The 15,767-nt window shown below is 54.0% G+C and overlaps 1 protein-coding gene across 1 annotated transcript; it reads left to right on the forward strand.

Moving 5' to 3' along the window:
• Positions 1 to 16: 16 nt before the first annotated feature.
• Positions 17 to 14,583, forward strand: Rpn7 (regulatory particle non-ATPase 7). Its single transcript, XM_037231310.1, is given in 8 exon segments — positions 17 to 395; positions 397 to 422; positions 1,787 to 1,992; positions 2,786 to 2,931; positions 3,560 to 3,779; positions 4,282 to 4,390; positions 10,411 to 10,579; positions 14,164 to 14,583. Coding segments are annotated over 8 exon segments (1,170 nt in total). The 5' UTR covers positions 17 to 276; the 3' UTR covers positions 14,339 to 14,583.
• Positions 14,584 to 15,767: the final 1,184 nt, after the last annotated feature.

Below are 15,767 nucleotides of genomic sequence, written 5' to 3' on the forward strand. Positions count from 1 at the left end.
GCGCTTGTGGCGGGGGTCGCAGGAGGTCGGGGGCCGCGGTTACTAAAAGTAGAGTCCAGGAACCCCCAGAGGGTGATGCCTAGGCCATCCAGCGTTGTGTTCAAGGCGACTCAATATCAGGTGTAAGGCAAAAGAAGATTGCGCTAAATAACCGAGGACTGATTCTCCTGTCTGTGTTGTGTGCCTGCATTGTTCTGGGCCCTCGGTTCATCATTGCCTTGTGACGCCGGTTGCGTTATTTTAAAACAACCAGTTGCAAAGAAAAGGCTTTTGAAGATGCCCATTGAAAATATGGAGGAACAGGGGCTGGAGAAGAACCCCAAGCTTGAGATATCTCAATGGATCTTCAGTTTGACAATTCCATCACTAAAGAACGATCCGATTATAAAGAAAAAGGCTCATGGAGGCCATCAAAGAAGATTGTAAGTGATATGCTGACTGCTTGGGGTTATATACTTAAAAAATGTACCAGAGTCACACTGTAGGATGTATGAATTCACAATGTTTCCTACACTTTTGGTTTCCCATTTTACCTAGCTCCTCTGCTTGTCAATGATATGTTCCTCTCTAAATGTAGGGGATCATGCATTAGGGGTGTACTTACCTTTGTTTGCAAGTAATATACTTTGTGAAAGTTACCAGCTGCTTCTCATTATTAATTTGCAGTGTAGTGTGTTGATACTGTAAAGTCAGTGTTCATAAGGACATGTAAGCCAGCTAGTAAAAAATTCATCCACCTTACCAAATGCTCACACAAAGAGGGATATCACATGCCAGTGTGTCAAGCCGCACAATTCCCTGTGCCAAACTCAGGTTAGACCTAATTGAACTGAATTTTCACATTGTTCCATGTGAAAATATTTTAAGATCATTTTTCCTTTTAAACATCCTTTAAAGTAATTGCATTCCTGCAATGTCAGCTCTGTGTGCTAAAATTGGTGGTAGCTGTATACTAAACTTTGGAGTGCTCTGAGATACAGTATTTGTGTGCTTTCCAAAATGCTGCTTTTTTGTCAGAATAATCCATTTTTTCAGCAGTTTGGCACATGGTTTTAGTTTTCAGTTGGTTACCATGGTACCAGACAGCACAAAAATGCATTTGACACTGGTTGTGCTTTTCGGATAGCAACACATCAGTGTCTGGCAACTCAGCACAGGTACACAGGAAATTCAAGCAAGTTTAGAACAGGGTGCTGCCAATTGAAGCAATAATAGAGCAAATTGTGCTAGAATAGCTTGAAAATTCAGCATGGATTATGACACTGATATGGGGTAGACATTTGAAGCAAAATAGATTCTTTTGCGGATTGTCAGTGGGATTATTAGCTCTAAAAATGGGAAAAATTAAGATAGTTCAAAGGATCATAGTCAGAAACAGTAAATATAGCATTATGGCAGACACACTGATAGAATAATTGCTAAGGCTATCATCCCTGTTGGGTGTGTTAGTATCTACACCATGTTTTGGCCAATGAGCACACTGACCATTGTGAGGTGATGTGAAACCCTGAGAAGGACTGGATGATATTTGGTTTAAGCCAGGGATGTAATGAGCCTACCCCTGATACTAATTCCTTGTTTTCACATTTCTATAAAACTGGTAGACAACAAAAGAAATCATATGCCAGCTAACAATGTTGGCAGATCTAAGCTCTGGGATCAGGGCCAAGCCCTAAACCTGAGCCAAATGATTTCAGTCAGTGTTAGGTTGTATTCAGGCAGGAGTGGCAATCACATCAACTGACAGTCTCCTTACATGACATACATTGTATTTGTCCATCTCCAGATATGGCTCCTCTGTATGAGCATGTGTGCAAACAGCTGGGTTGGAAGGTGGATGCTGCACTGCTGAAGTCCATGCAGGAGCACAATGCCACCCGGCTGAAGGAGCTTGATGACAAGATCGATGATGCAGAGAAGAATCTGGGCGAGATGGAGGTGCGGGAGGCCAACCTGGCCAAGTCGGAGCACCTCTGCCGCATCGGAGATAAGGTGGGTCGCAGTTTCAGGTGGGGCTGAAGTGTGATAAGTTTTGGCTTTTGATTTGGTTGGCTGTATTGGCGACTCTGTCACTTGTACTCAGCACTGGTCAGACTCGGACCTCTGCTGTGTCTGGATAGGTGAGAGGTGAGGTTTGTGTTGCTATGTAGCTGGTTGTTTTTGAATGTCTTGGGGAGACTGTTCGCATTAGCTTTACAACCAGTTGCATGTGTGAATGCTGTTTAGGTGTGATGCTATGCCACCTCTGTGCTTCAGGGTGAATATGTTGGTCTCATCACCTAGCGGCGCTGGGTCTGAATCCCAGACCAGATGCCCAGCCTTAGTGTGTGACACATAAAATCCGACAAAAGTCTGCCTGGGTCCTCCTTGGCGAAAGGACAGAGGAAACATTATCTGTTCGACTGAATGGGATAACGGATGTGGTTGGTTCAGGATGCATGCGGCAAGCTATGCTTAGCTGAATGTACCCTGAACCCAAAGCCACCCATGTAGATCATTGGGTTAAGTGCTCACCCTCATGGAGTCTGGAACTAAGGATGGAGGAATCTAGCCAAGGCCTGTGTGGCAGTGGGTGGCCGGGCACTGGTGACATCAGTTCTTGACATCAGGCTGCTGTATCGGAATACTTAGGTTGGAGCTGCAGTTTATCTAGTCATGGTCTGTGACTTCTGTTGGGGGGGGGGGGGGGGGAGGACACGCCAGTCCTGACAGAAGTCGTAATCTTGTCATTATAAGTGCCCCATGGTTCAGCCCGCTACGGTGCTCACTGCTGCCGCTTCTGCAGGATGGCGCCATCTCAGCCTTCCGTAAGACGTACGACAAGACGGTGTCGCTCGGGCAGCGGCTGGACATCGTCTTCCACCTCATCAGGATCGGCCTCTTCTACATGGATAACGATCTCATCACCAGGAACATCGAGAAGGCCAAAAGGTTCAGTTTGATAAGAACGCTGGCGGCTTAAAGGAAAAGTGCGCTACATTTTCGTTTGAGCTTTGTCTGTATGCATGCATAGGCACTAGGATAAGTGTGTCTGATGCTGACTCCAAAGCCAGTTTACTCGAATCGGGTCCCCATCAGTCAAATTTACTTTTCGAATAGACCCGCGGAATTCTTCCATTCAAGTCCTCGCCCATCATTATGAAAGTTGTTCGAGCGGGCCCCGCTCCTGCCTACCTCTTTCTCATAATGTTTTATGTGAAGGTTTGCTTATTTTGTCATCTGCGGACCCAGGCACCCTTTCGTTTGTCATGTACAATAACAACTAGTATCACACATTTGCTGCTTGAGTTTTGTGATAAACCCTAAAATTAGGAACCTTCCTTTAAGCTAGCCAGCAAAAACTTAACGGAGTGGCGCCTACTCTGAGGCGGTGGAACTAGACGCCGATAGGCGCAACTACACGGCATGTTTCAATGCCTAGGGTCACTCACCAAATCTGCGCAATCTGTGCAGCATGCCCCTCGTCAGTGATTCCTTCTCGCTGGCTTTCTCGTGCCATCTGACCCCGGCAAGTGTGACCTGAGTTGGCCCGCGGTGACGGCGCCTCCGTGCCGCTCAGCCTGATCGAGGAGGGCGGAGACTGGGACCGCCGGAACCGGCTGAAGGTCTACCAGGGCGTCTACTCGATGGCCGTGCGCGACTTCAAGGCCGCCGCGCAGCTCTTCCTCGACACTATCTCCACATTCACATCGTACGAGCTGATGGACTACGTCACCTTCGTCAAGTACACCGTGTACAGTAGCGTCATCGCGCTGCCGCGCCAGGAGCTGCGCCAAAAGGCAGGTGGTGCCACTGGAGCTGCCGCGGTTCGCCGGGGCCATCTGCTTTCCTCCGTGGGCGACTCCAAAGCTGGCACCCCGCGATCAGATCACCCAAATCTAGAGGCATCGCGCTCAGCGTTGCAAATCGGTGCGTCTGGCGCCGCTTTCTATGCAGAGTGCTCTCTGCTAATCGATGATAAACAGGCGGCCCGAATCCCCGGCGCTGGGCCGCGCGCCGGCCAGGCTTTCCGGTGCGGTAACCGATGCGGCGCGTCGCCGTCTCGCGGCCCTCCCGGCGGGCATATCTGACGGCCAGCGGGCGTGATCGGCCTCTCAAGCGGCGCCGGTGCGGGCCTGATCCGGCCTGATCGGCCGCCGTGTTTACTGTCGGCCACTTGGCCTGTCTTAGGGCGCCGCTGCTCCGGGCGGCTGTGCGGCCGCGGGGTCGGCGCGGGGCGGGGCACCCGTCCGGGCTCGTGGTGGCCCGAGACCCCGGCTGATCAGCCTGTCTTGGCCGCAGGTTGTGAAGGGCTCGGAGATCCTGGAGATCCTGCACGGCGAGCCCAGCGTGAGGGAATTCGTGTTCTCCCTCTACGAGTGCCGCTATGGCGACTTCTTCAAGGCGTTAGGTGAGTACGCCCCCGCTCGTGCCGGTGCTGAGGCGTCAGGAGTCGATAGCTGGCCCCCTTGTCCCGAGAGAACCGCGGCAGTGGCGGACGCATCCGGCCACAGAGTTCGAAAGCGTGACACCAACGACATCGTTTATTCAGTTCCTTATTCAACCCCGGCGGGGCGGGGAGTGAGTCCAACCCCCGCTGTCGCTCTGCCAGCGGTCTTTTCCGAACCTCCAGCCATCATGACACCTAACTTTTAAAGACTGAGTTATCAACGTGTGAACATCTTCCATGGAAATTCGAAGACTGCGGTTAATATATGACGAGTCATGACATCCGTCAAGGCCGTGTTGGTCACAATCGCCGTTCATATGGCCGCTAGCGTGCGCTTGGGGAAATACGTTCTAATGGGCGTGCCCTCATTGATTTTGGTTGCGTCAAGCAACAGGATGATGCACTCCTGTTGAATGCAATTTGGACAGGTCACACAAGGTGTCATATTGTGAAATCCCTGAAGCTTCTTATTTTTATTAACATGAATTTTGACCTTTTATGATTTCAATACAGTTTGTAGGTTCGACTAACCATATTTCATGTAGTGTGACAAACACTATCAGGCGTCGCAAATTTCGTTGCCATGCCTGGCTGTCACTCACTGTCACTCATACACACACACACACACACACACAGATTGTTTTCTGTGAATATGTGGTCATTTGGCTCTTAATCAATGTCGCACAAGGTATGGCGCAATGAAACAATGCCGTATTGAGCAGCATATTTGCTAAATAGAGAAATTGTTTTGTCCAAAGCAGTTCTTTTCACGTTACCGATACCAGTGATTATGACGCAACTTATTTCATCACATATGATGCATGCTTCAATATCTTCAAATGTTTAGCATTTCCTTTGACTTGAGATGACGGTGGAAGGTCAAGAGGCCCCACGTCCGACAAAGGAGGCAAAAGCCGACCGTCTGGCCGGGGTTGTGGCACTGATACGCACAGCGCTTCCTGCACGCGTTGTTCGCTGCCGAGACTTCATCGGCATATTCGGTAAGCCGTTGCTATCGGTGACCTTGACCCTCCGGTCTGGAGAAGGCGAGATCTGTCGCTAGGGCCAAGATCTGGGACTGTCTATGCGCCGCTGGCTAGGCTGCGTCGCGATGAATAACTCGTTTCCGATGCCTATACTGATTCGGCGGAGGCGACATCGCCGACTCGTGAGCACCCGAACACGCCATGTGCGTCTTTGGGCGTGGGAGCGCTGTCCCGCCGCTTCAGTGGGCGCCGCTCCTGACTTGTCGCGGCCAGCGTCAGGCGCAGACGGGCGAGGCTTGAACTGCTTCAGTTCGGTTCTTATCAGACTAGCCGCTGAATAGGACGAAAAAACAGGCCACAGGCATCCGCATATGACAACGCGACGGTAAAGACCTCCGAGTTCGGTCCAGTTCAACACAAACGGCTAGCGGCGATCCCATCAAGTAGCTGGAGGCACCAAACCACATTCCGCCCAGAAAAGTGCTGGCTGGTTTGCACGAGAAATTCATGTTATTTTGGGGGTGCCGGTATTCATATTGAATGCAGAAATATTTACGAATGGGGCAGCGGTGGAGCAAGTTTTAGCACAAGCCAAGCGAGGTTTTTTCTGGTCTTGGTCGATCCGGCCCCGCCAGGCCAGTCATGCTTGTGACGGATTTGTGTATTTTTACGGCCACTGATCGTGCCGCAGTGCAGTTTTGAAAAACAAATAATGCAATTTTTCGATAGTTCGCCATAATATTTTCGGGGCACTTCCATGCGAGCTGTTTGATCAGACCTGATTTCCCGGAATATTTCGATGCCATCGCAATTTGGCCTCCTATGTTATATGAACATGGCGGACGTAAATATGTACAAAGCGGGAAAGCTAAAAAAAACACTGGTCGAAGCTATGCCCGGATTTCGTTGACCCGGCGTCGGAGCAACATGAGACCAACACGTGGGAAATTTATGACGTTTCGATACGTGAAAAAGAAACAGCCAATCGCCTTGACAACGGCCGGGGTCGATGTGCGCGGCCGGTCGCGCTCTGGAGCATTAGGCTGCGGTAGGTTAGGCCTTTTTGCATCTTAAATGATTGATACAAAGACTTGGCAACAAGAGCGGTTAAAGACTGAACCCCACCTGCACGTGTTTTCGAATTGCAAAGTGACCTCAACTGTATCCGGCCCGTGGGAGCTACACTAGCAATCGACTGGAACTGGAATCTGGGATGGAATCGACCAATGCCGCCTCTCCCGAAACAGGTTCGAGTGTAACACGCCGTGGTCGGAACGGAGAGAGAAAACGGGTCAGAAACACCGCGTAGGCCGAAGTCCAGTTTGTTATGGTCACTATCCACCCAGAATATTCTTTTTGCGGTGGTCCGGTCGCTTTCAACGAAAACATAAGCCATTCTGTTTTTAGCGATCCGTCGTTTTAGGTTATCTGGCTCGGACGGACCCAAAATGCAGTCGATTTTCAGGCAGTGCCATGCGTGGATGTGTAGCCATACGCCAAACATCGATGCACCTCCGCCTGCTAAGCTTTAAGGAAGGGGAATATTCCAATGTGCATGACGAGCGAGGTTCGAAAGCTGGGAGGCTTTTGCTGTAACTATGATACGATGGTCGAACTGGGCGGCCCGGGCCGGCCCGGCCGGCCCGTTCTTTATAATACAATATCGTGGCAGCCATTTTATCGCATGACGTTTATACAATTTAGTGGAGGATGCAGTGCATCTCTTCAAAAAAATATTCTGTGCGCATCGTTAGGCGTGCAAGCTGTCTAATGAAAGCGGTTCTTAATGCAACATTGTTATATCCCCATGTTTTCACCCCCCCCCCCATTTGGTTCACGCAAAGAAGTAAAACTCCTAAGACAAGGGAAAGCTGAAAGCACAAATCGGAGGCAGGTCCAGGTCTTTACAACCCTGCTTGGTGGACCGCGAGACTGCTACAAACAGGAGAAAGCGAACAGTCATCTCAGCTGACATGTGAGCCGACGAGTGCAGACGGTCCCGCGATCTCGTACGCTAGTCGCGGATCCACCCGTCTTGTGACGCTTCTGAGGATTGATGTCCGATCTTGGCAGCCGGAGGAGATCAAGGTGGGAAATTGTCTGTACGGCGCGAACGGGTGCGGCGGCTTCAGCTCGCCAACGGATCCCAAAACTGTCCAACCCACAGCTGCGCCGGTAATCGACCGGAAAACGGCCAACGTCATCATTTCCTTCACCGACTCAAATGCAGGAAGCTAAATGCAGGAACCCGTGAGATGCTAGGTTCTACGAGCTATGTAGGCTCCGTGTTATTTTGTGTGATCTGTAGCCACCCGAAACGTTCGCGTTTTTCTAATACGCTACTTACAATGGCCAAGCCACCAAGTCATTTGAAAGACATCGATTTCGTCTCTTGAAGTCGTCAAGCCTGACAGGACTCAGCCATCCAATATTCAGGCGGCATTATTGGGGCGCAATTACTACACTAATAGCCCTCCGCCTGTTATATCGCAGTAACATACTTTTCAGCCCTATGATTAAATTCGTTGACTCGATGGGCTCCGTACTTGGCGTTACCTGCATAATCAATTCTGACAGGTCCCACGTTTGTTGTCGGGCCGCGCGTCTTAGGCGGCGTAAGGCGCCTGGCTAGTTTATAGGTACGTTAATTCCAATCCGATGCTACGACCTATTGGTATGGGTTCCCAAAGTGACGGGCCGCATTCGCTTATGCTTCGGCGTCACCCCATGATGCTAGCACCCACGTCCGTCACAGCCTCGCTCGTCTTATGCCACAATAAGCGTCTTTCTGGCGATAGCATGGGCGGGGCGGCACGGCTTTGAAGTCATTGTTTGGGAGTCAGTTCGGCGCGGCCGGCGAGTTGGGCCGGCGTACGCTGACACGCCCAACTTGTACGAACTCGCAACCCATTACCGCTTGACAAACACAAACACTGCGCCGAAAAGAATTGGCGCCGCCGCTGGCGCCAACGTCAGTGGAACGCAAACAAACGGGAAATCACAATGTAAATTCCGTCTGTTTATTTGCTGCGATGACGTCCCGAGTTTTTGGCAGCTAATTATGTGTTGACGTTCCAAGTGTGGACTTGCCCTGCGCGCTGCGGCTATTTCGGCGTCGTCAGAGGAGTTTGACGTCAGTTTGTCGGAACCGGTCGGACATGCCGCCAGCGTAGCTCCTCGGCAGGGTACCTGGCGGCCGGCACGCGAGCCTTTGAACCGCCGCAGCTTCCTTGCGGTCGCTGTGCGTTGCGCTCGAAGCCGGGTCCACCGTGCTCCAGCTGTACGTTGAAACGCATTGCGTTGGTAGACTCGTCGCGAGCCGGGCATCCTGGCCGCCAGCTGTCGCTAGCGGCTGCGGACCGTGAAGCCCGGCTGCCAACAGCCGCTGGTATATGCCGGGGAGGATCGATAACGCAACGCGAACGAACTCGTCGCCGCCGGACACGCTGCGTTCTCCCAGATCTGTGCTGAGAACACGCCTCTGCTGGGACGCGTCCAGGATCGGCTTAGAAGAGACCTCCAGTCTGGTGTGGCGCGGAGAAGTATGCCCATCCGCGTCCGCCCTGTGGAGTCAACTCTCTGCCCGCAGTTCGCCCGTCGGAGGCGCATATCTGCCTCTCCGCTTCTGAGTCCGCTTCAGTTAAGGCACCTTTCGCTCCTTCATCCGTTCCGGAGAGGCGCCTCTGCCCGGGTCTGTCTGGGAGAGACACCTGCGGTAACTGATCGCCTCCCTCCCCCCTCCCCGCCCCCCATCAATCAGACGCGGCGGCGGGCACGGCCTGGTTGCGTTATTAATCGCTCGAGCTGGTCGGCCGGCCGCCGCAGGCCTGATCTCGCGTTGTGCCGGGCGACAGCTGTCTTGTAGCCGTGCTCGATAGGACGCGCTGGAGTGCAGCCTCAGTGGAGGAAGAGCGATGCATGGCCCGTCTTGCAGCCGTGCCCGCTAGCACAGACTGAGGTACAGCGTTAGCGGACGCCGAATGATGCGCGACACACCACTTTCTATCTTTAAAGCTGCTTGCGAGCAAAGCGTTTGTTACATTCTGGTACAAGATCCCTCGCGGGTCGCCGTGCCTGCATTCTGTCTGTGTTTGCTTGCGCATTGTAAGTTACGCTTGCAAGGAGGAGTACTGTAGTCCGAATACAGAGTCTTGTAATGTAGGCATTTCCACAAGCTGGGCGATCGAAGGCTGTCAATGAATGCAGCAAAAGTGCAGGATGATCAAATTCGCTGAAAAGTGGATGCGGTTGCCTTGCGATTTCATCCTGTTGCTACAGCTTCCAGCCACACCGTAGCGTGTAATTGAATTCATTCAGCAATATGTTGCTTTTCTGCGCTGCTGAGAGGTAATTGGCCTTTTGGCACCGTGTTATCTGTCCACTTAGTAACAAGAAAGCTTCTGAGGATAACAAGGATGCTGCTTCCGAACCAGCAGTACCGAAACATCCGACTGATACCACACAGAGAACGACAATGAATAACAGCGCAATGATGGCGTACATGAGACAGTGTAGCGGATCGTTTCCCCCGTGATCTGTGATAGCGATACCCCGTCGTTGAATATTGTTCCTCGGCCAGGAGCAAGGCCCGGCTCAGGGGAGTTTCAGTGCGTAGGCACGATGCGCCAGGCAGCATCCTTTGTATCTTGTGCCCGTGACTGCCCTGCTGAGCCCGTGCGGCTGTCGGCGGACAGTACTGGTCCGGTCGGCCCCGTCTGACACGTCGCGGTGACGCCCGGCGGACACGTACCGCTGCTTCTCATGCGCCGTCGCTGTGATCACGCGAAGGGAAGCGATGGACGAGGCCAGGTAGTGCCAGTGTCTTAGTGGTATCCGCGCAGTGGCTGGCGCACTGGCGCATTTGAACACCCGTCTGTGTGTGCGTGCAGTGACTCGGCGTTCCCGTGCTGGGACAGGTGACAGCTGTGGAGTCTCCGCCTTCTGTGGTGTTGCTGGATGCGCCCAGGGAAGTTGACGTTTCTCCGCCCTCCACAGCGTCTGTGGAAGAGGTGCTGAAGCGCGACCGGTACCTGGCGCCGCACGTCTTCCACTACGTCCGTGAGATGCGCATCATGGCTTACTCGCAGCTGCTGGAGTCTTACAACAGCCTCACCCTGCAGTACATGGCCAACGCCTTCGGAGTCTCCGTCGAGTTCATCGATAAGTACGTCGCGGAGAGTGGTGCCGCGCTAGTGGTGAATAACTCTGACCGCGGCCGCTGATTTGTGTGTGCCCATTGCTCCTGCCCATTGTCTAGGCTCTTAGCGTGAAAGCGATGGTCGCGTACGTACAAGAGTTCTACTTGTGCGCAACGTTAGTGTATATTGGCGAGGCGAGATCTGTACTTGGATAAAACGTTAGTGCATATTGGCTAGGCTGGTTCCCTATCACCCTCGCGGACCTCATGCCTATTTTCATTCCTAAAGCCCCTCTCTCCCTCTCATCCTTGTAACAGTTCCTCGCCCCTCCGCAATCTTCGTCGCCGCCTTCGCTACGCGTCTCTCCCTTTCCTCTCCCCCTCCTCCTTCTGTCTCCGTCTCCGCATCCACCTCCTCCCCCGACGAGCGTACCGGCCGCCCCGAACGGTACTGGTTCGAGTATACACCCTGTCCCCGCCCGGTGTCCCGCCTCGTCGAGGGTCTGTCGTCTCTCGTTGCGGCGCCCTGCATCGGTTCGTTACAGGGATGCTGCAGGGCGCTCATACCTGCGGTATGTGTGACCGTTCGGTCCGTTACGGTCCAGTGTGGTCCGGTCCGGTCCGGTCCGTTTCGTTCCGTTCCGTTCCGTTCGGTCCGGCCGTTCCGTTCGGTCCGGCCCGGTCCGGTCTGGTCCGTTCCGGTCCGTTTTGTTCCGTTCCGTTTCGGTCCGATGCGGTCTGGTCTAGTCCGGTCCGGTCCGGTCCGGTCCGGTCCGGTCCGGTCCGGTCCGGTCCGGTCCGGTCCGGTCCGGTCCGGTCCAATCCGTTCCGTTTCGGTCCGGTCCGGTCCGGTCTGGTCGTGTTCCGGTCCGTTCCGGTCCGGTCCGGTCCGGTCCGGCATGGTATGCGAGACGGCCAGCCGATGGGAGAACCTTGCATCCCCTCCCTCCTCCCGGGGGGGAGCAGGAATGGCTCGGGTCTCGCGGGACTGTGTCGCCCCGGTCAGGCTGACACGAGGTTGCGTTGTCGTGTGCGAGAGCGAGGGGCCACAAAAACGCTGAGCCCCTTGGTGACGGCACCAGTTGGCTCCATTGCATCCTTTCACGCATGCAGTTCCATCAAGCACTGGCCTGGGAGTTAAGATATTGTTTTTTTTTGTGCTTTCCGTTCGATCCCGACTCACCAGACGCGAAATTTAGTAGCAAAGCAACGGCGCGTTTTGAAGTGTCATGTTTCTTCTGGCTGAATGAACAACGGAGACCCTTTTCTCGCTCTGATTGGTTGCTCACTTTGCCGTCCGTGGCTTCATTACAACGCTTCAGCCATGATTAAAACTTTCAGCAAGTTGGTAGCGGATGAAGTAAGTCAGTTGCGGAAGAACTGTGCCACGTGTGGAATTGTTAATGGGCCTACCCGAAGCAACCGCCCGAGACGCATTAATGGGCCCCAGATTTACCCAACTTGGAGAACTTTCGATTCCGCTGATAGCGCTTTTGAAGTGCGCATTTTTCACCTTGAATAATTTGATTCGCTGGATTGATTGTTGGCGATGAGAAGTTGCCCCGGTTTCACCACTACGCGGCCAGTGCCGGTTGGGACGGAGCCAGCCGCGTCCGGTCGCCATCAGATCGACGCTGGCGCCCCCTGATTGCCGCAGCCGGCGCGGATAAATACCGCGGGACACGACTGCTCCTGGGCTTGTTATTTGTGGCTGCCCGCTTGGCGATGCTGTCGGTTTGTCATTGCCTGGTCTGATGAGGAGTGGCGTGATATTCTCACACATAGCTATGGCTACAAAAAAACGGCCGAATGGAACGTAGCTTTCTTTTCGGACGTGCTCAACTGGTCCTAGGTAGCGCTGTAAGGTTGACTAGATCAGTCTAGACCAGGTCAAATATATGTTGATTGTGTGACAGTGTAAGTGTCGTAAGTCCAGACTGTCCTTCCCATTTTCAGCCGCGCGATTTGACATGCTGGAATATTCTGGGCAGCCTCCCTGGCTTTGTGGATGCTGAAGCGACGATCATCTCTGTGCAGACGGGGTTGTATGTATTTCTGAGTGAGAACCGGTCTGCGTGGTAGATGACATCACTTGAATATTGGGACCACAGAATATCGAATTACGTTATGGAGTTCCGCGAAGTTCTACGGAACGTTTTGCGTTCGGAAATTTGCCGTGGGCCAGGTACATTACATTGGAATCAGAAAGAAAACGCACATCGCTTGAGGGGAAAGAAAATCCAGGTCCAACCGCCGAGCGTTGGCTCCATCCGGCGTCCCTGAAACATAGCGCCAGCTCCACCACTAGAATACCTGCCTCCTCTCCGATTTATTGTTGATTGCTGTAAGGCGGCGGCGCCGGGAGCTGCGAAAGCGTGCGCTCTGGGAATACCGCCATCAGCACTGGAGAATTGAACGGATAACCGGTGGTGGATCAGAGGGAGGGAATGGCGGCCGTTTTCTGCTGCGTATTACAAATGCGAACGAATAAAGCAATGTTTTGTTAATAAACGGGCCCGCATCTTTTTCTAGACAATTGAAAACTATGGTTATGGCGTGATAGGGCTGCTTTTAGATCGCAACAAACGCAAAACAGCTGAAATATTGTCGCTGGTGCCCTGTGTACGTAGGCTTACCTGGTATTACGGCTATGGCTTAAAGTGCAGGCTTCTTGTGAACAGTGTAATGATGTACGATAACCCGTAAAGCCCACGCTAAATTGAACACTGCAGAAATTATACGACATACGGGCTCAACGACTGGAACGGAGGCGTTCGAGTCAGGCGTCTGCGTCATTGGGAAACAACGCGGTGCTGGCGCAGCGGAAAAGTACGCTACTGAGCCAGCTGTTTATATATTGTATCGTGTGGTTCCCGACGATCGGGAAGATGCGCCGGGCGTAGACTGTGAATGGTAATTCTCGTTTAAGTGAAAGCGACCTGTCAGTGACAAGTGAGATCACATGAAATCAGGTGGGATGAGGCCCAAATTGCATACATCTGCGCTGGTCCCAAGAGGGCCGGCGGCTGCAACCCGCCCAGCCGTCACCCTCGGTGGTGTGCCGCTCGGCCTCTGTTATGGGCACCCCCCAGCGGCGTTGTCTGCTTGTTTGTCTGCGTTCCCGTCGGCTGTATGCGTACTTGCATCCTATGCATCTGCGCTCATTAACTGTACTGAACTATGTTCTGTGGATGCATGCTGTCGGTCGGGAGGAGCCGGGACGGCTCCGTCGTGGTCGTCCATGATTCTGGATTCCGTCCATGTCATGTGTCAAGTCCAGATCATTGTCACTGCTCTTTTTGACCTTGCGACCTTGTGTCTCCCAATGTTGACCCCGTTGTCACGTTCTGTGATCGGTGACCTTGCTGTAACTCCCTGGGGTCCGTGAACACGTGAATCCCTTGACACCATGGTGATCGTCGTTGACCTGTTATTACCTGTGACTCCTACCCTGCTGTAACCGTCCGTTTCACTAGCCCTACCGTGACCTTTGCTGACCCACCACGGCGGCGACGGCCCAGTCATCCATGTCTTTGCTATGATCGCCCACGGCCCTGCACTGACCGATCGTGACCCCTAGCTCCGTGACCGTGCATGACCTTGACTCGCAGGGAGCTGGCGCGATTCATCAACCTGGGCCGGCTGCACGCCAAGGTCGACAAGGTCGGCGGCGTGGTGCAGACGAACCGGCCCGACTCCAAGAACTACCAATACCAGAACACCATCAAGCAGGGTGACATCCTGCTCAACCGTATACAGAAGCTGTCCCGGGTCATCAACATCTAGCGCCGTCCGTAGCGGCGGGGCCGCCGGCGGTGCACTCCGAACTGTCTGCGCCCGGGCGGACGGGACGACGTCGCGACAGTATCGTGTCGTATCGCGTCGTATTGCGTCGTATCGCGTCGTGTGGTGTCGCGGCGCCCGGTCGGCGGCGCCGGCGGCGCCCCGCGGCCGCTCGCCGGCGGCCGCCATTGACTAGGTAAAGCTCCGGTGTTTTCGTTTTGTGGCTAATAAAATATGAGCGCGAGTCGTCGCCGCTTCTGTAATCATCCGAGCGGGGGAAGTGGGCGGCCGACGTGGTGTGGCGCCGCTCTGGCGCGCGCGGCCCGCTCCCGCCCGCCGGGTAAATCAACGGCGACAACGCCGTCCATCCAGCCGATTGTTTTCGTCGACTGCGGTGGTGGACAGCGGCGCACGCTGTGCATTTACTGTGCTGCACGGCGGCGGGAGAGGACTGCAGCGGGAGAGAGGCGGAGTCTCGCCGGCTGAGAGGCCCGCTGAGGGATTTCTGGAGCGGCCGCTCCGTCTGGCTCCAGCGGGCAGTGCGGGTGGTCACGCCGCGATTCCCTCTCGAACTTGTCTACAAGCCACGCCTCTATTCCATCTCATTGAGACCCTCACTCACAGTGTTGCAGGTTGCTGCGCAGGAAACCGGAAAAGGCGCCTCGTCTTCCCACCCCGGTAACGGCTGGGCGAGTGGGCACCGATCCGCAGATGCGGCTCGTTCTGGAGCCTGGTCCGTCCGTCTGTCCACCTCACCGCTGCTTCATCACCCGCGCCCTGCCTCTTAGAGCTGCGCCCATACCCGCACTGGCTCATCGCTACCATTACAACCGAGGCTGTGCAAATACGCGGAAACCAGAACGAAGCGAACCCCCTATGCCTCAATAACTCCAATTGTCGCTGCGCACCCGAGTGAGCGCCGCTGCTCCCAGGTTTTCCGCGGCCGCGTCCGCTCGCCAGCTCAGCGACCCACGAGCCGAGCCCCGTGGCACGTGGCGACCTGTGCTGTCCTCCCAGGGAATCGTGCAGCCCATATTCCAGCTCGGTCGGCGTCGGCGGGGAATTGGCGAGGGCGTGGGAGCCGCGCGAGCCGTGGGAGCGTCACCGCCCCCCAACGACCCATAGCGGGCCACCCGGGGCCGCATCCGTGAATGGCGGGCTGTCGTATCTTCGATCGTATTCTGCGGGGTTATCGTAGCACGTTTTAAGGACGCCACGTTTCTCGTTGCGCTCGGCTATATGCGGCGTTTTATAGCCTGCGGCTAGACCCGAAACTACTGCTGCATCGATGAAATAAACCTTAAATATGCGTCGTGGGCTAAGTGACAATCGGTGGGCATGTAAAAGAGTAAACTGTAAGGCGACACTCAAAATCGTACCACGATTTCGCTAAATATTCGCAAGACCTGGTTTTGTTGGTGTAAGTTGCTAG

Source organism: Pollicipes pollicipes, unplaced genomic scaffold, assembly GCF_011947565.3.
Source record: "Pollicipes pollicipes isolate AB1234 unplaced genomic scaffold, Ppol_2.1 Scaffold_6686;HRSCAF=7923_pilon_pilon_pilon, whole genome shotgun sequence".
NCBI classification, from domain to species: domain Eukaryota; kingdom Metazoa; phylum Arthropoda; class Thecostraca; order Pollicipedomorpha; family Pollicipedidae; genus Pollicipes; species Pollicipes pollicipes.